The sequence below is a fragment of the Glarea lozoyensis genome (assembly GCF_000409485.1).
Source record: "Glarea lozoyensis ATCC 20868 chromosome Unknown GLAREA9, whole genome shotgun sequence".
NCBI lineage: Eukaryota > Fungi > Ascomycota > Leotiomycetes > Helotiales > Helotiaceae > Glarea > Glarea lozoyensis.
Window position 1 is genome coordinate 466547 of NW_007361004.1, and position 18905 is coordinate 485451.

The following is an 18905-nucleotide window of genomic DNA, read 5'->3' on the forward strand; positions in this document are numbered from 1 at the left end:
GTTCTTGTGCTATTAGGATATTCAGACAGCGGGTGACGAGTGTTGCATAAATTACAAATCGGAGTTACTTGACACTCGGCGCATTGAATTTTCCGATCCCTTTGCTTCTTATTCGGATACGTTATATTGTCGCGTAATGGATTTTTACACGCCCCTAAAAAGACAACACGAATCGAGGCAATATTTCTTCGATTGAGTAGACGAAATACCGTATATTTGGTGGATCAACTTGGGACATTATTACTATTTCGTGAATTGTTTAAATTAAATAAGACTTTCTAAGCTCCATTAAGTCAGTCACGTGATGTATCCAAGGAAGCTCAATTGAAAATTCATTTTTTAAAATAATGAGAACACTATAGCATCCATCTGATTCCCCTCTTACTTTCCCATCCCTAAATACAACCCATCCATTTATTAGCCCAAAAAACGCCTTCGCAATATTAAACATCAGATCTCGTGACAAATTGTCCACTCTAAGCCGCAGCAGCAGCTTGAGCCAAGTTCTCAGCTGGCTGAGCTGGATGCACACCAACACGTTCCTTGGACAAGATGTCAACAAGAAGTGGTGAAGGACGGTTATCCTTGCCGGTTGGGTGGATTGCTTGGTTCTCTTTGTAACGCTTGACGTTTTCAATGTACATGTCGAAAAGGAATGACGAGTCCATTGGTCCTCCCTTGGCTTCTGGGTGGAATTGTGTAGAGAAGATTGGTCGAGTCTTGTGAATCATACCTGGCAGGGTGTTAGTAATCAACCGCAGAAAAGGAGATGAGTTCATATAAACATACCCTCGTTGGATCCATCATTCAAGTTGACAAAGTACTCCTTAAATTCAGCAGGGAGAGTTGGAGTATCAACAGCATAACCGTGATTCTGACTGGTGATGTGGCATTGACCAGTAGTCAAATCCAAAGCAGGAATGTTGTGCGCACGGTTACCATACTTGAGCTTGATTGTTCGAGCACCGGCAGCCAGAGCGAGCAATTGATGACCGAGACAGATACCCATAACTGGTACCTGAGATGTCTCCATCAAACGACCCAAGTGATAAACAGTCTCTTGGCAATGAGTTGGATCACCTGGTCCGTTGGAAATGAAAACACCGTCGAAGTGGTGAGCGACCTTGTGAATAGGGAAAGCGTATGGGAAAACAGTGACACTTGCACCTCGAGCGACCAAACTTCTCAAGATGTTCTCCTTGACACCACAATCGATGACTGCAACGTGCATATCTCCATTCTGCGAGCTGACGTGGAATGGTGCCTTTGTGCTGACTTTTTTGACCAAGTTGATTTGCTCAGGGTCAATGAAAGCCTCATCCTGATCTGCATCGTACTCTTCTCCAATTGTGATTCGGGCCAATGAAGAACCCTCCTCTCGCAAGTATGTTACAATCGCACGAGTGTCAACACCTGAAATAGCTGGTACTCCTTCACGGGCACACCACTCGCTCAAACTCTCGACAGCAGTCCAATGGCTGTACTTCTCGGCATAGTCCGCAACCACAACACCAACACACTGAATGTTTGGAGATTCGAAGTATTTCAAAAGTCCGTGCTCATCGCGAGCGGAGGAAGGAACACCATAGTTTCCAATGAGGGGTTGGGTAAAAACGAGGATTTGTCCACGGTATGAGGGGTCGGTCATCGATTCTGGGTATCCGACAAGGGAGGTGGTGAAGACAGCCTCACCAGAGATGTTGGACTTAGCTCCAAAAGATTTGCCGTGGAAGACTGGTCCATCCTAATACACCATTAGTTGGGATCTCGCGACTCGCACCAGATATTCCATACCCTGAGTGTCAATGTAGCACGGTCGTGGGAGATTGGTGTGGCCCTTGGTCGGGTAACTGGCATAGCACGTCCAGCACTTCCCTCAACCGTAGCTAGGAATCGTGCTTGAGCAATACGTCCATAGCCACCGGCGGCCTTAAAAGGCGTTTGTTTAACGAATCGAGCAAACATTTTGTGTGGAATTCGTAACGGTTTATAGATTTAGATAGGTAGTGTGGTTTAGGGGTTAAGTCTTTCAGTTTACTGAAGCTTTCCAGATGTGATCTGCGAATCGACGTGTTAATACATAGCGGTGAAGGGGGGCTCGCAAGCCGTTGAGGGTCTAACCTGAAAGATAATCCTATTCGCAATTAGCAGATGAACAAATCAATTCTTGGGCCGCAGCAGGTAAAAGACAGTATCGAAGGAACAATTGAAGAGTAGATGAGCCTGAAATTACAAAATCGCGACGGTGAGGGGCCGTGGTCGTTGATCGCCCTCCTCGAGATAAGGAATCCGCGCCATGAGTCAAGGAATGGCACAAAGAAGAGAACGAAGCAATTACGAACATACCTGGGACGTGAAGACCGACGGGCGTCCAGTCATACGCGCGACTGTTGAATCCTTTCTAGAAAAGGGTTTGATGGGAGAAGTTGTGTATATGTTTTTTTTCAGGACGCAGAATGGATGTATGGGAGTGGAGTTGTGAAGTGGTGGTGGGAGGCAGAGCGATTTCGGTCCAGTCAGAGCGTTGGTGACGGTGATTATGGTGCGGGTTGTGATTGGTCAATCACGTGGTAAAAGCGGGCCACGATGAAAGAGGTTTTCTGCTCATAGCAAGCAGCGTTTTCTACGGCGGGCAACAGAGGTCTAACAGTTTTCCCTTTGAGTGACGCAATAGGTGAGAGTTTCCCAGCATTTTTCAATCAATTAAATTCATTTCTTCTGTGATATTTCGCCTCTTGATACTCTATAGGTTTAGAGCGATGCATCAGGTGGCTATGAGTGGAATAGTACCGCAGCAGAAAATCTCAATTTTGCTTGCTGCATCTAGAAAATTTGTTACTTGCAGGTGGATGACCGCCAAATTCCAGAGCTCTCCTGGGTCGGCCGTCCACGTGTGGGAGAGATGACAGCGCCCCGCGATTACTAGTAGCGGGGTAAAACGATGAAGTACAACTACTGTCGAATTATTAATTGTGATTCAAGTTTCCTTCGCTTTTGAGTAAATGTAACTGATATATTGAAAAAAAATTCTAGTGTGGAGTGCTATGTGGATTGTAACCACCTATCACTCGATTAGTTGGTTCCTAACTACCCAGAGTTTCTTTGACAATTAGGAGCATAAAATCACACAAGTCTCTAATTCAATTCCTCTTCTTGCCTCCTGTTCTTATACAGGAGCTAGTTCAATCATATTCTATACTGTGTTGTCAGAGCTGCTTGGCGATTTAGTTAACCACTGGTTGTATTACGTTCGAGCACATTCAGGTGCTTGCCAAACACTTGATCTTGTTCACTTTTCATATTCAGTCACTGAGAACATAAGCTGGACAGTTAGCTGGTGTCGGAAGGATATAACAGTTGACGTATGTAAATGAGTACTAGCATAATATCTCTACCTTTACTATGAGGCTGCGTATAGCTAAACGTTCTTGATGGTCCTTGACTTTTACATGTAGACGGCAGTAGAATGGTTCTAGTCGGATTCATTCATGATCTGGCCTTCTATGACCATTTTCCAAGATCTATCAGTCCATATATATACATCATCATCCGCCATTTCGGCCAATACCAGAACACCAACAGTCAGTTCTACTATATCGCTCCCAGCTCCTTTAACTTGGCAATCATCCCATCGACATCTTCTACCTTTCCTCCTCCCTGTCTTGGTGGTGGTTCTATAAAACGTTAGCATCGCCCTCGATCCCGGATAGTCCAAAACACATACCAATAACCTTCAGAGTCTTCAACCTCCTCGCAACATCAACCCCCAAATCACTCGCGCTCATCTTATCAATCTTCTTCTTCTTCGCCTTCATAATATTCGGTAAACTAGCATATCGCGGCTCGTTCAACCGCAAATCAGTCGTAATTATCATCGGTATCGTCCCTCTCACCGTCTCAGTTCCACCATCAACCTCCTTCTCAACCGTAATCTTCTTGTCACCCCCAAATCCAACATTACTAGCCTGCGTAGCCTGCGGCCAGTTCAATAATCCCGCAAGCATCTGTCCAGTCTGCGATGAATCATCATCAATACTCTGCTTTCCCAGCACCACCAAATCAATCTTCTCCTTCTTCACGACCGCCTGCAGGAGTTTCGCCACTCCTAATGGTTCAATCTCCTCACCGTCCTTGAATTCGACGTGTATACTCCGGTCAGCGCCCATAGCCATCGCCGTCCGTAAGATATCGGCGGATTTCGGCGGCCCGGCTGTGAATGCGATGATTTCTGCAACGCCATGGGGAAATGATTTCTTTTCGCGGATGCGTACTGATTCTTCGATTGAGAGTTCATCGAATGGGTTCATGCTGTGTTTTACACCGGCAGTTTCGACTGCTGTTTGCGCCTTGTTGACGCGGGGTTTGACCTGATAGTCATGTTAGTTGATTCGGGAATACGAATTTGGTATGACAGAGAGCAGGAATTGTAGGATATGGAAAGATAGTAACCTACGGCATAGTCAATTACCCGTTTGATGGGTACAAGTATTCGGAGGCCTGACATTGTTGTTGTAGTTATGACTTAGAAGAAAGATAGTGTAAATTGTATATATTCGGCATCGGAGGAGCTTGGAGCTCAAGTCGAAAGCCGAGGTAAAGCGAGACACGTGATGCGTGGACCTCATTCAGTTCAAGTTCGAGCTCTGATCTCCCGTCGTTCACCTCATCCGTTCATCGAAGAAACACAAAATGATGAATCATTTTAGTAGTGATGCTTGGTGGAGATATCTTCATACTCTAGGACAAAAAGTATCCTCTCCTTCGGAAAATCACATTCATCATCTCCAAAACGACCGGAGTCTGGAAATCATAAGCAGTCATAGACTGGCAGCACTGTAGGTCGCAATTAGAAGGATATCAGATATTTCAAAGTTCTTCTTATATCTACCTATGTATTTAACTACTTTGTTTGGTTGTATTTCTTTTGTCCGTGATGAAGCGAATTTGTATGACGGCTGCCAAATGGATGCTTGTTCTCAATTCCAGATTTTAATTACCCGCGACGACAAAAGAACGACATAGATACGCATCTCGGACTAGGTAGGAAGGAGACAAAACATATCTGGCACTCTTATAATTGCTGAATGTCTTCATAGTGATGAAATTTCGGTTTGGAATATCTAACAATATCCATCCTCTCCCTCCATGGCCAAAGACCGGTGGGTTTTGTTTTGTGTCTAGAATATGACATACAAGTTCCTATCAGGTATTACCATTTTTTCTTCCTCTCCAAACCCACAGACTCCGCGCTAATCGATTTTCAAGATTACCTATTCCCAATAACAAGTCTAGGTTGCTGCCGCCAAATGCGCCTCCTTAAGAAGTAAATCAACAACCCACCGAACCGTCTCCTCAACACCTAGATCATCTCCATCCCTAACCCAAACTCCATCAACCTGTCCACCATTTTTGACCTTTTCATCACCAAGTTGATCCAACAACCAGCCAAATTCGGTCATATACTCAGGCCAAAGTACCTGCTCAAAGTATCCCTCGCTCTTCCACATATGTCCCGGTGCACGATCACCTTCAGGAAGATCTTTATACGCCTGTCGTGAAAAGCGCCGTGTCTTGGCCACTTCCTTAGACGTAGGCAAGAAAATTGGAATATCGAGTTTCGCATGGATGATATGGCGATCCCAATCCAACGCCTTCGGTCCAGGACTTACCTTCGGATCCGCAAACAACCTAAACCCCTCCACGAACGCGAACTTGACTGCCTTACCCTCCATGGCCGGCTATACCAATTTCCGCATTTCATCGATAAGAGTAGCGTACTTAACGTTCAACACAGCCTCACTCTGCGATCGATGTGACTGCAACGTCGGTATAGCCTTCGTCGCCTCACCAGCAACTTCCCCAGTATCCTGCACCAACCCAAGTTTACTCTTCACCCTCACCAACTCCAGACTCATTGACACTTCTCCAAACTCCTTCAAACTCGCAACCGCCTCTCTCAACTTGTGGAAATCAACAGCAGCAGCACCATCGCAATTCGGACCCTCGATTCTCCATCTCACAACCCCTCTAGAATTATAATGCGTAAAACTGTAAAACCCATCTCCGGATTTTTGGGTCGCGCTTCGACACGCAAATTTACAATCTGCGTCGGTGAATGTGGTATGTGGGATGTCCTTTTTTGGACGGAAGAAATCGTCTTGGGTTAGAAAACGCTTGCCGGTTGAGTCTTGGGGGGTGGGGTTGAAGATTTCGCTGAGGAGAAATGCGAGGGTGGATTTGCCAGAGCTGGAACAGCCTGAGATGCCTACTAGTTTGACTTCTGCTTTGATTGCGACCACGTTTTCGACTTCCTTCTCGTCAGCGTCGAGGGGTGATGGTGGAGTTGATTTCACGAGTGTACGTGCGGAGGAGGAGGAGGATGGTGATGGTGTTTCCTCTTTCTGGACCACTCTGATTCCCTTATCAGCCACCTCCTCTTTGTCGACAATATCTGATGCCGTATCCCTCGCAGATGAGCCCTCACCCCCCGGAGACGACGACGAAGCTCCCTCCCCCGTCAGCCCTTCAACCTTTTCACCATCTTTCTTCTCCGTCACATCAACTTCAGACGGCGGACTAGACCTTCCATAAATAACGTCAGACTCCTTCGACGTCGACGGCCTGTCTTTATCCTTCCCTGCCATGCCACCCCCCTTGACAGGCATCGTTGTCCATCTATACTCATACGGCACGTCCCATGCATACCCATGTTGACGCAGTACCTTCACCTTAACCCACTGCTTTCCTGGCTCTGCCTCTTGTGCACCAGTCTTTACATCGTCCTGTGCCTCAGTCTTCGGTTCTTCTGTCTTCTTGGATCGATACAACCCAATTAATTTCGATCTGCCAATTGATCCGTTTGTGGAAGGCTGATCTGATTTGGTCACCGGGTGACCGGTGGGAATATACGTCTTCCAAGTCTCCGGCTTGCTTGCGGGGCCTGTCGTAGGTTGATAGGTCTTTACAGTGTCTGATTTGCTTGGGAGGGGACCGTAGGAACATATGTCTTTGGCGGGCTTCGTTTTGGATTCGATCTTGGAGTCGAGTCGACATTGTCGATTTTGGAAACCTCATCTTCTGATCTCTCTTGGTGAGCAGTGATGGGTTTGCTATTAGGAGTCCGGTCTGGTTCACGTTTAGAGCTGCGGAAGCAGTTCAAGAAACCCATTTCGTGTGTGGCTGGTTGGCTTGCCTCCACCTCAGATCTGGGTATGTGTTTTGAGTTGGGAATTTTGGCGGATTAACGAAAGGATTTGAATTATCCAGAGATAAGAAACAACAATGACAGAGATACTTGACCGTTTTCAGCGCGTCAATATAACGCGTTAGATAATAATAGGTGAATCGATACCTTCTGTCATAACAACGTTTATCAACAATAAACAATCCTATACAGTTGAACTTCTCGATCAGAGCGTGAACAGTGATGTGTAGAAATTCGAACATGAACAAAATCACTTACTTCACGTATCCAAATAATTAAGACAGAATTCATCATGGAATCAGATACGATGTCAAACAACAACCCCTAAACATTCACTTTACACTTCTCACTTTACTTACACTTTAAACTTCACCACTCACCCTCCTCATTCCCCCGTCCCCACTTGTCCCTCCTCCCCCTACCTGCCAACTCACATTTATATAGCCCAGCGCAACAATCCCCCTCAACAAATCAAAACAGTCGAAGACTTCACACTGCTTAACAGCGGCGCCGGTTCCGTCCCGTTCGTTCCCTTCTCATAGATTCCTCGTGATAGAGTTGGGAGTGTGTGATTTAGTAGATTAGTTTAGATGCTTCTTTCTTCGGATTGAGCTGCGGGTATCGGGATTTATTTTTTGGGGGTTTTGGGGAGGGGAAGGTGGAGGGGATTCCATGTCAATTCACTATATCAGATAGATATATACTCCACCTCCCCCCATTTTTTGAAACTTATCTATCTTACTAATGAGTATTCAACATAAGCAAACTCGCATATGCATATGTTATTTAAGAGACTAAACCCACACCCAAAAGTTACTTTTGTCTATCAAAACAAACATCATCAGCCATAATACCAACATTCTCATTGATTCTTAAGTCTCATTACCAATCCTCTAACTTCCCCACTCCATCTCAACCCACAACATCCTAGCCTACACCTACGCTAAAGTAGAGCGACAATTTACGCCAAGCTTAGGATCTCTAGTAATCTTTCACGCATAAACCCGCGTGCACCAAACAAGCTTCGAAAAGAGGAATACAAACCACCTGCCTGGATATCATTCTATTAATCCTAGTACTAACCAAAGGATACATACTCCAAGCACCCTTCGTACAACACGCGAGAACCATCCCGATCACAACATCCTGCAGATTCCCTGTCTCCGTTCCGCCTTCCCCAACAGAAACTGCACAGCTCCAATGCAATCCTGAACCCCCAGCACGTAAACACACATAGACAAAAACACATGACTGACCCTCAAAAAGTGCATTTCCATTACCCTAGCCCTCTTTTCTATCTTCTATATTTCCTCCGTTTCGAATGTTGCCACTACTATCGTCTTCTCTTCAGGCACTTCGTGCATCCACACGGTATATTGGGGTGGATACGTCTAGTTTGCTGGGAGAAGGATGGTCGTAGTTGATTGGGGGATCATCTGAATTTTGAGCTTGGAATGATATGTTTAGGAGAAGCGGGGGTAGGGGTTAGGGTCCAAGGAAAATGAAAGGATGGAGGGATTGTGGTGCGAGGGAAAATCCGAAAAGTTGGCGCTGAAATAAATAATTGAAAGATTGGAGTTGATTAAGAACGGATATTGAGATATGAAACAGATACGGCCTTAGGGGTCCAGAAGATTACATGTTACATCTGATGTGTACGAATCATGGATATTCACATGGATCAGGAATCAACTATAAACTCCCGAGGTCCTTATCATGTGCCTTCACGGTAATTAAAACCATCTCCACCCCGAAAACCAAGCCTACTACAACCAAACACGCAGCCAAATTGCCAACATCTGAGCAAACAACACCTACACCTCCACCTTCCTCGCCCGATAAACATCTCCCGTCCTTTCAATCTCCTCCTCAGCATTCTTCCCCCGCCCCTCCTTCTCCAACTTCCTCACAAGCGGCAGAATCTGTTCGCCAAAATTCTCAATATCCTCTTCATAATGCAGGAATGCGAGGAGCACGATATCGATACCAAGACTTTTTAGGAGTAAGATACGATCTGCGATTTGTTCTTTCGTGCCGATGAGCTTGGTTTTGAAGCCGTCGTTGTATTGGACTAGGTCCTCGAATTTGGAATCGGCCCACATGCCTGGGATTCGTTAGTATCGAGTTCATGTTTTCTTTTCAAAAGATGAGAAAGATTGGGTTTACCTTTCTTATTACCAGTGCTGGCGCCGGCTTGTTGGACTGCATCTCTGAAGGCGCCAACGGCGTCTTTATCTGCTTTGCCTTGGATTTCTTGCAATAGACGGACAGCTTCCTCTTCTGTTTCCTTGACTATGCAGAAGCCGTTTACGGCAAATTTGATGTCATCTTCACGACCCAGTTTCTTCGCGCGAGCGCGTACATCGGCGATTTGCTCTTGGAATCCTTCGAGGGTGTTTCCGTTCATGAAATAGTAATCGCTTGCATGCGCTCCATTCTCACGGGCATCAATTGAGTTTCCGCCTTGAAAGACAAGTGGGTGGGGTCGGCCGGGTAGAACAAGAGGTTTGGGGGATAGGGGGTAGTCGTGGAATTGGTAGAAATCGCCTTTGTAGGTAAATTTTTCGGTTGTCCAAATGCCTTTGAGACATTCGATGAATTCTCGACTCCGTCTGCAAAATAAAGTCAGAGATGTGTAGTGGTTTCCAAATATTGTTGTTCATACCTATAGCGTTCTGCGTGCTCAAGCCACCATTGGCCAATTGATGTAAATTCGGCCTTGAACCAGCCAGATACAACATTGACGGAAATGCGACCATTGGAATAGTGGTCGATACTTGCGATCTGTTTTGCAGCTATCGCAGGGTTCCATGGCCCAGGAAGGAGGGCAGCTATGACATTGAGTTTCGTGGTTGCATGTAGAAGCGCCTGCGAGAAGGACACAGATTCGTGTTGGTTGTCCTGTTTATTTAATAAGTCATGAATCCAGTAAGATTGTAGCACTAGCTCTTACAGCACCATATCCCGCCATGAATCGAATCTGAGATAGGGCAAATTCGAATCCAACCCGCTCTGCTGTTTGCGCATATCGCACATTGGATTGATAGTCCCATCTGTTTATCGTGAGCATGAGGTTGAATAAGACATACAGAGGTATTATAGTTTACTTTGTTCTTTGTGGTATTTTCGATATTACTAGACCTCCTGACACGTTCGGTACCCAGTAAGCAAATTTGACACGATCCGCAGCACCATTGATATCGTCTGGTGCGGTGTAATGATACCCGTTTGTCTCTGCGTGAGCATGAGTCCCATTCGGTGTCTGCTTTGCTCTGAGTGGCAACACTGCCTGTTGTACAATAGCAGATATGGCGTGAAGCTGTGCTTCTGTAAAGGGTTCTGCTTGCGCCATTTTGGGTGCAAGAGAATGTATGGTTTTCACAGCAAAGCAAGAGAGATAATTGAATAGATGGAAAATGATTGAATGGAGATATCTGAACAGTCTGCAAACTATACGGAACGGTATAGCAAGCAAGATGAGCATTGAACTAGGTCCATAGCTGCAGAGAGGGGTCGTACCAACTATTCAATGCCCGGAAGTCGAACAACTCGGCTCTGACACATGGACAAAGCAAATCGAAATGCGACTGCTACATGATGTGCTCGAGGACAGCATATGCCAACATCGTTGGACAATGAGGTAGGTAGCTGTAGCTATGGTGCAATATACCCCCACCATGAGCAACCGCTAGACAAAGCTTCGTCGCAGCTCGAACCCAGAGTAGTCTGCCGATCGGCTTCGGAAACAAGGTTTCCCGCCATCGAGAAGCAGATAATAACCCTGCCGGCAATGTGCAATTCAATCCATCGAGTTGGTAGCGAGTTACTGAAGCTGCTGGATTTCCAGCAGCCAAGGAGGACGAGAGGAGGGAAAGCAAGTTAAAGCCGGGAGCCTTGGCGGTCGTTGACCAGCGTGGTCTGTGCTCGGTAGCAGCTCATTCCCGAGCTACCTAAACCCGATCGGGACTTGGGTTTTTACCAACTACCGACGAAAATGTTTACCACGACCATTCCCCTTATATACACACTTTATTTATCGTCTCTATCACGTTTTACGGCATTTTCCATCTCATATCTGAGTGACATCATCATGTATCATTTCTATGCTAGGGACGCGGTTTTTAATCTATCCACAAATAAAAATATCGCCTCGAGCGCGTTTTAAATTGGCACCACAATCCTTGGACCGTTGACAGTTCCATCACGCAGCCTGTCTAGTGCTGAATTGATCCCTTCTAAGCCGCCTACTGCCACCTCAATGTCCGGCGTTGCGAGCGTGTTCTTTGCTAGCAATTTCTCAAGCCAGATCATCATACTCTCCCCAACCTGTGGTGCTTCATGAAAGAGTTTGATGGGCACCGAATGGTAAACAACGCCGGGTGTTGATTCCTTGGGAACACCGACGAGTCCTACGACATGGCCGTCTTCAGACCTATTGGAACTCTCGTCATGAGACGACATGGCTTGTGCTAGCAATCCTGCTGTGTCTTTTCCTATGGTGTCGAGACCAAAGCGAAGCTTTCCTTTCGTCACGGATTTTACGATTGATACAGCACGCTCTGTGTCTAAACGATCGACCAGTAGATCAGCGCCATGGCGAAGCATTCTTTCTCCGCTTCTAGCAACATCTATAACAGATATCACCCGGAGCCCAGCGAGTTTGGCTAGCTGTACGGCACAACACCCTGTCGCCGACGAGCCTTTGAGGGTCAGTATTCGCCAACTGACGGGACGAGTGGACTCACCTCCCCAGATCGCTATCCAGTCCCCTGATCTTGCTCTCCCACTCTCTTTTAGCTTATCAAAGCACTCCGCTCGAATATCTTTTGGCAATGAATCCTGTGCAATTGATCTTACGATTTGGAGCAAATCAGGACCGTGAGGTCCATTATTTCCTGAAGCAAAATCCACTCCCATGCATACTCCCAGCGCAAGTACAGCGGCCACGAAAGCCACTCCAAGTGGTGCAGCTTCTTGGGCGGTTATGTTTGGAGGTAGTTTGCAAGCATTGAAATCTGATACCACAGCGTATTGCTGGAAAGCGGATCGTCTGCTGTCTCGATAATCGGTCGCAATTCCAAGTATGCTCTGCCCAAGTTCGAATCGCGAGGATTTCGTAGGTGCTTTGACGACTTTGCCAGCAAAGTCTCGACCCGATATGCAGGGTAGCTTTGGCAAACCCCAACCGAAGTCACTATGGAACATAGTTAGCCTAGGTTGATTATGATAGGTAGCCGTAGATTACGGTGCTTTCCAGTCGATGGGGTTCAGGCCGACGACTTCTACAGCAACGAGCATTTCTGAGTCATTTTCTAGTCTTGGTATTGGTTGCTCTTTCGTATGCGCATATCTCTGCTTGACACCATGTAGGAGGAGTACCTCTTGGTGTCGAACAGCAAAGCCATTATCATCTTGCAGGATCTGTTTCGCATCGTATTCCCATGGTGCTTCGAAATATGACTGTGCTTCGGGCGCTGTTTCTGGTTCTGGCCAGTTGTGAAAGATAATTTCGCAATCTGGAGGGGGAGTCTTGGGGGGCGTCAATAGTGATTGAGAGATATACGGATGACCCTGAGAAGCCATTCTGCCATGAATTTGTGTACCGGAAGGTGTGAAAAGATGTTACCCTGATGCAAGTGGTATGCACCTCCAGGTTGTGTTAAAATGAACACAACAACATTTACCTCATCCAAGCGGATTGGTAATTGCAAGAGTTCTGTAAATCGAGCCGACGAAGTCAAAGCTCACTTGGCCTTATTTTATCATCCCAGATCGATTATATTTCTTGTCGTGGAAATTGATCGACAAAAGGGATTGGTTACAACAGCTTCGTAATGGCGTGCTATACGCGGAGCTTTGCATCAACCACACCACAACTCAATTCCACACACATTTCCCAACTAATGCAGTACAACTTCTTTTGATACCCCGCACTAAGTTTAAGGTTATCTTGCCTTATCTGTAATTCTTGAATTGGAACGGGAATCGGCATTGTGTGATTCCGGTCTTGTCATACTTCTTTCATAGCAATCGCCTGGGTCAATTTCAGGGGTAATACGGCCAGACTCTATGATCCTTGTGTCAACAATGTTGCAATTTGTTGCATATTTTCAACATACAATTTCCGCTGCAATGTCGAGATCCATTGTGGACTTACTAGGCTAATGCTAGAAGGGGTCTGAAGTCCCCGAAACTGCAAAAGCAGAGTTGTTGCCATTCCGACAACTCATCTCTTTCAACATCCAAAGTTGCACCCAAATTCCAGTCACAAAATGTCTTCGGCCGATAGCGTTAGGAGAAATATTGTCAGACAGAGTACCTTGGAACATGCGTATAGGGACATATATCCTAGTACTACCACGGACACGTTATCACCAGGCAAACCTTACCCATTCTTCGTTGCAAGTTCTGTGAAAAGTACACTTGGAAGTCCGGTATGTGATTATTCTATAAAGCGGTATGCGAATTAGCTGACATTGAGTAGACTGCGTTGGCGATTGGTGCATTTTCTACCACTCTCACCACTCTCTCCTTGAGTTTGATGGAATGGCGAGGGGTGACGACAACAAATGTTTACATTGGAAATTTCTTCTTTGGTGGGGACCATTTGCATTCCTTGAAGACTAAAACTTACAAGTCATAGTTGCTGGTATTGGAATGGTCATTTCAGCGCAGTGGGAATTGGTTCTAGGTAACTCATTTGGTTATACAGCATTAAGTGCTTTCGGTATGTAACAATGGAATCCTGGGGAATACAGTAAACTCACCAAATCATTCAGGTTTCTTCTACGGTGGCTTCGGTGCAATCCTCACACCAATCTTCGGCGTAAGCGATGCCTACGGAACAGACACAGTACAATACAACAACGCCCTCGGATTCTTCGTCCTCATGTGGGCCGTTCTGAATCTCTTCTTCCTCTTCGGCTCTCTACCCATGTACCTCCCCCCTTCCCCCCTTTTCCCTTCCCACTAACCCTCCCAGCAATCTCGTATACATCGGCATCTTCTTCTTCGTCGAGCTCTGTTTCACGCTCGTCGCCGCCTCCTATTTCGCCACCGCCGACGGTTTCGCGGACACAGCTATCGCGCTTAAGAAAGCAGGCGGTGTATTTGCGTTCTTGGCGGGTCTGCTCGGGTATTATACCGTCGCGCATTTGATGTGTCAGACGGCGCTGTTTTGGCATTTTCCGATGGGGGATACGAGTCGGTTTTTTGTTAGGGCGAAGGTGGGCGTAGATGGGGGAAGTCAGGAGGGGAGTGGGGAGGAGGGGGGGAAGGATCGTTGAGTATGGTTGGTATTATTTTGTTTTACTTCTACATAGATTTACAGACTGAATGGGTATTGAAGTAATGTTGCGGATTTGGTGGGGCGCAAAAAGGAGGTTAGAGATAGTACACATTTACTGGGAGAATCCGAAGCGGGCCTGGGTTTACGCACTTAGCGTCCGTTGCAACACTGCCCCAAACTGACTCTGTAAAATTGAGTCTATCATCCAGTCCTCTAAATTCTAAAATCTCAAGGAGATGTAATTTCCAAGAAATAATCCCAAAAGTCCCATCCAATTATGTTTCTAAAACCAGCGACTATCGGCTAAACAAACCTAACCAATACCATCAAACTAACTGAGTTTACCTACACCCCCACGGCAGTCCCAATAACTCGCAGTTCCAACACTCCCTAAAAGCAGGGATTCCCCTCATCTAGATCTCGGTACTTAATTAGCGAATCTGACGTGCTCGATGATCGACAAGGCGACCACTAACCAACCACCTACCATCAGAACGTGCTCGCGTCACGATCTTGGATATCTTGCATTGCAGCTTGGAACTAATGTATCACGCAATAGGCGACGGTTTCGATGCGGATGTTGGTTTTTGCTTTGTGTTGGGGAGGAGAGATGGCGTGTGGATGGCGTATAGGGGGAGGGATGTTGCACCATCTTGGGCTGAGGGGAGGAGGGGAGGAGAGGGAAGATAGAGGTAGATAGATAGATAGATTGTCAAGAACTACATCCCTCATACAAACAATCTTCTAACTGAACCATTTCACGTCTTCTCAACATCGATCTCAAACACAACCATGGCGCCCTCACTCACCACCACAACCACCTCCTCCCCTCCCACCTCCCTCCCAACCAAACAAGCTCCCCCTCCCACCTCCAAACCCCGCGAGAAAACCGACCCAAGCATCTACGACATCCACCACCAGAAATTCACCTCCGACGATCTCCCCCAAGATTCCTCCGCCTGGCTCCAGCGCGCACGCGCCGTATCCGAGATCCTATCCGCCGACGCAGCGGCGAGAGATATCGCCAACTTCTCACCCGTTGCTGAAGTTGCGCTGTTGAAAAGCTCTGGACTTTTGAAAGTCCTAGGACCGGCTGAATACGGCGGCGGCGGCCAGAACTGGGAGATCGGGTATCAAGTAATCCGCGAAGTGGCGAAGGGTGATGGGAGTATAGGCATGTTACTCGGGTATCATCTGTTATGGAGTACGACTGCGAATGTAGTTGGTACGGATGAGCAGAAAGCGCGATTTCAGAAACTGATTATTGAGGGGAACTTTTTCGTTGGTGGTAAGTCGTTTGGTTGGATGAGGGAAAGGGGGAGGGAGGCTAATTAGTGTATAGGAGCTGTGAATCCTCGCGATAATGATTTGAAGATTAGTGATCATGGGGATTATGTTGTGTTTGACGGGTTCAAGCATTTTAATACTGGGGGTGTGGTTTCGGATTTGACGGTTCTGGAGGGCGTATTGGAGGGGACGGAGGATCATATTTTTGCGATTGTGAGGACGGCGCAGGAGGGGATTGAGTTTGCTGTGAGTTGATCCGCCTAATCTTAAACCCATGATGAGCCGAGCTGATGTGACTAGCATAATTGGGATAACGTAGGTCTTCGCCTCACAGAATCCGGAAGCGTGAAGATTGGGCAGATCAAAGTCCCCTGGGAGGATGCTTTGGGCTGGGATGTCAAGACCAAGAAACCTGATCCGAAAGTCCTTTCAATCCCCTTTGCAACGCTCCTGCTGCCTACCATCCAGTTGGTATTTTCCAATTTTTACCTAGGGATAGCCCTCGGCTCCTTGGATTTCGCAACAAAATACACCAAAAGCTCAACCCGCGCCTGGCCCTACGGCGGCGACAACAAGAACTCCGCAACGGAAGAATTCTACATCCTCGAGCGCTACGGGAATTTCTACGCGCACCTCCAAGCCGCTGTAGCACTCACCGACCGCGCTGGGTCTGCAATCGCAAACGTGTATACTACACACGGCGAGAAGCGCGAGATTTCAGCGCGCGAGAGAGGAGAGGTTGCAGAGGTTGTAGCGAGCGCGAAAATCGTGACGACGGATACGGCGTTGAGAGTTACGGCGGGCGTGTTTGAGGTGACTGGGGCGAGGGCGACGGGGAGGAAGGTTGGACTGGATCGGTTTTGGAGGGATGTTAGGACGCATAGTTTGCATGATCCTGTTGCTTATAAGAATCGGGAGGTTGGAGAGTATGCTTTGCTTGATAAGGTATGGTTTTCGATTGCGTTTCTTTGATTTGCAAACGTGACTAACGGCCAATTAGATTCCGGAGCCTACTTGGTATACCTAGTTTTGCTTTTTTGAAGGCGTAATGGGTTTTGTGGATTGGGTTTGAGATGTATTGCTTTTGCGAATTTCATTGTCCGGTGCAGTAGTTTTATTTCCAATGATTCTGATTCGCTTCTCGCATTTGATGTGGCTAAATACCTATCAGTTAAGTTTGTGCAAAGGAAGCAAGGAAGTGCGGATTACTCGCCTCATTGGCGCATAATTCTGGTGGTATCTCCACCTCTGTGAATTGAATGGATTGTTTTTCAGCCTCACCATGAGGCTCACATGTAGAAATACATGGTGATAGGCTACTTCACCATAAGTGAGACGCCGCTTGCTTATCTCACCTCAGCCCCAGAAAACTGGAAGATGGGTAAATCTAGACCTGCGATGAGAAATATATGTCTTTCCCATGTGTTTCTCAAATACGAAGGATGTTCTCTTATATGGTTTGGCTAAATTAGCGATCGCATTCGATATTTTCCTTCCCAAACAAAAATCGAAGAATATCGTGAAGATCAAAATGTCGTGCCATGCATATTGACAGCGGAAAGTAACACCTGAGATAGGACGAGAAAGACGCTAGTAGCAATTCAGCCAGCCTCGAAATAGGGAGGTACCACTGCCAAGAATCTACATTACACCACATTCAACCTATTTTCGTCTTTGCTTTCAAGATTCCTTTCCGAGCAATGAAGAAATACTCATCCGATTTCCAGAGCTTCAAAGAACATGCCAGGCATATCGCTTCCGTCGACGCTTCGGCAACATAAACTAGAGAACCAGATTTATGTTGTAGTTGCATTGATGTTAGGCTTGATATTCTGCGTTTTCTGGTCTCCGTTGATGACATTAGGCCGGGTCTTGAGTAGGATAAGATTACAAATCTTCAATTGGCCAGGTTCGAAGAGGATGGAGGACTGGGAGAAGCTCGTTCCGTCATATAACCCAGGAACGGATATCAAGCGGAGGCGATTGAGCTTCGACGGGAAGATCCAAACTCAGTCTGTATTGTGGAAATTGCCTTTGGAGATACGGCAGCAAATATATGCTGAGTGTGTTTCGGGCTACAATATTCGCGTCACTTTGAACACCATCGATGATGTGAGCGGTTTTAACAGAAAGGAGAGTAGAAGGTTTATGCAACACACTCGATGCAAGCTTTTTCCAGTCAGCACATGTTTGTCTTGCTTTTCCATACAGAAGAGGAATCGTGGCTTAGATGAGTGGGGAGTTGGAAGCCTACTCAGTCTCTTGAAGGTGTGCAGGAGAATGTAAGTGACGCTCCTGTATCTGCTTCGTCAGCTACAGAATTAGCTAACATGCAATAGATATGTTGAAGCAATTCCCATACTATACTCTCAAAACACCTTCACATTCGAAAGAACAGAGACTATTCTGCAGCTTTCAATGAGTATTCTTCCTCAGAGAATGGAATTAATCAAGAGAGTCAGTTGGACGTGAGTTGAACCTACTCATGCTCATCATCCAATAATTTCTAAAAACAATTATAGATGTGATCACAAGACTTATAACGTCCACATGCCATGGCTGTATTGCAAGGAAGAAGAAAAGGGGGATTGTGCTTGCATTAGATGCTTACCCAACAAGTTTAAGAAGGATCGAAGTGTAAGTGACGCACCCAACAGAGTATGATCTCGATATGGAAGTTGCTGATATATTTTCTGCAGTTGATTCCCTCTCTCGTAATGCTAAATATGATTGACCAGGAAGATGAGGAACTTGTCGCCAAAACGTGACGTGGTCCGATCATGCTAAATGTTGACCAAGGGTCATGGCACATCACCTATTTCCAGAGATCGAATGACCTATCATGATAAGGTTGGAATACATGTTAATCGGCCGTAGCAGGAGTAAAAGCTGCATATTTGGTCAATATAGAATTGAAAATAGACATTTCTGACTTACCACCTGCCGAGCATGCGTTACTTCCCTACTGACTGCGAGCTTAGGATCCAATAAAGGTCATTTCCCCATTAACTGTAGAAGACTTCCAAGAAACTGGTTTATTAGAACAGCAAGCATTCAGCTCGTGAAGTTGTGAAGCACTTCAAGATTTTTGATGTACCGACATGAAATAATCCTGAAGAGCCAGAC

At 46.3% G+C, this 18905-nt stretch overlaps 8 protein-coding genes across 8 annotated transcripts; 3 read left to right on the plus strand and 5 right to left on the minus strand.

Annotated features, from left to right (window-relative positions):
* Nucleotides 1-476: 476 nt before the first annotated feature.
* Nucleotides 477-1965, minus strand: GLAREA_08088 (Class I glutamine amidotransferase-like protein; the record flags this gene model as incomplete). Its single annotated transcript, XM_008090134.1, has 3 exons — nt 477-733; nt 790-1744; nt 1795-1965. 3 exons carry the CDS (start codon nt 1963-1965, stop codon nt 477-479), a joined length of 1383 nt encoding a protein of 460 aa, XP_008088325.1.
* Nucleotides 1966-3591: 1626 nt separating this feature from the next.
* Nucleotides 3592-4504, minus strand: GLAREA_08089 (Adenine nucleotide alpha hydrolases-like protein; the record flags this gene model as incomplete). Its single annotated transcript, XM_008090135.1, has 3 exons — nt 3592-3674; nt 3725-4367; nt 4454-4504. The coding sequence occupies 3 exons, from the start codon at nt 4502-4504 to the stop codon at nt 3592-3594; spliced, it is 777 nt and encodes a 258-aa protein (XP_008088326.1).
* Nucleotides 4505-5288: 784 nt separating this feature from the next.
* GLAREA_08090 (P-loop containing nucleoside triphosphate hydrolase) lies at nt 5289-7168 on the minus strand (the record flags this gene model as incomplete). The annotated part of the gene is made up of 3 exons (XM_008090136.1): nt 5289-5738; nt 5793-6959; nt 6992-7168. 3 exons carry the CDS (start codon nt 7166-7168, stop codon nt 5289-5291), a joined length of 1794 nt encoding a protein of 597 aa, XP_008088327.1.
* Nucleotides 7169-9018: 1850 nt separating this feature from the next.
* On the minus strand, nt 9019-10556 carry GLAREA_08091 (Bacterial luciferase-like protein; the record flags this gene model as incomplete). The annotated part of the gene is made up of 5 exons (XM_008090137.1): nt 9019-9308; nt 9371-9816; nt 9870-10105; nt 10158-10257; nt 10312-10556. 5 exons carry the CDS (start codon nt 10554-10556, stop codon nt 9019-9021), a joined length of 1317 nt encoding a protein of 438 aa, XP_008088328.1.
* An 809-nt stretch (nt 10557-11365) lies between these two features.
* GLAREA_08092 (GroES-like protein) lies at nt 11366-12787 on the minus strand (the record flags this gene model as incomplete). The annotated part of the gene is made up of 3 exons (XM_008090138.1): nt 11366-11904; nt 11950-12398; nt 12450-12787. The coding sequence occupies 3 exons, from the start codon at nt 12785-12787 to the stop codon at nt 11366-11368; spliced, it is 1326 nt and encodes a 441-aa protein (XP_008088329.1).
* Nucleotides 12788-13476: 689 nt separating this feature from the next.
* GLAREA_08093 (uncharacterized protein) lies at nt 13477-14490 on the plus strand (the record flags this gene model as incomplete). Its single annotated transcript, XM_008090139.1, has 5 exons — nt 13477-13638; nt 13689-13800; nt 13848-13931; nt 13984-14140; nt 14187-14490. 5 exons carry the CDS (start codon nt 13477-13479, stop codon nt 14488-14490), a joined length of 819 nt encoding a protein of 272 aa, XP_008088330.1.
* Nucleotides 14491-15284: 794 nt separating this feature from the next.
* Nucleotides 15285-16806, plus strand: GLAREA_08094 (Acyl-CoA dehydrogenase NM; the record flags this gene model as incomplete). Its single annotated transcript, XM_008090140.1, has 4 exons — nt 15285-15780; nt 15835-16025; nt 16080-16724; nt 16780-16806. 4 exons carry the CDS (start codon nt 15285-15287, stop codon nt 16804-16806), a joined length of 1359 nt encoding a protein of 452 aa, XP_008088331.1.
* An 893-nt stretch (nt 16807-17699) lies between these two features.
* On the plus strand, nt 17700-18547 carry GLAREA_08095 (uncharacterized protein; the record flags this gene model as incomplete). The annotated part of the gene is made up of 4 exons (XM_008090141.1): nt 17700-18061; nt 18119-18247; nt 18302-18416; nt 18479-18547. The coding sequence occupies 4 exons, from the start codon at nt 17700-17702 to the stop codon at nt 18545-18547; spliced, it is 675 nt and encodes a 224-aa protein (XP_008088332.1).
* Between the last annotated feature and the right edge of the window lie 358 nt (nt 18548-18905).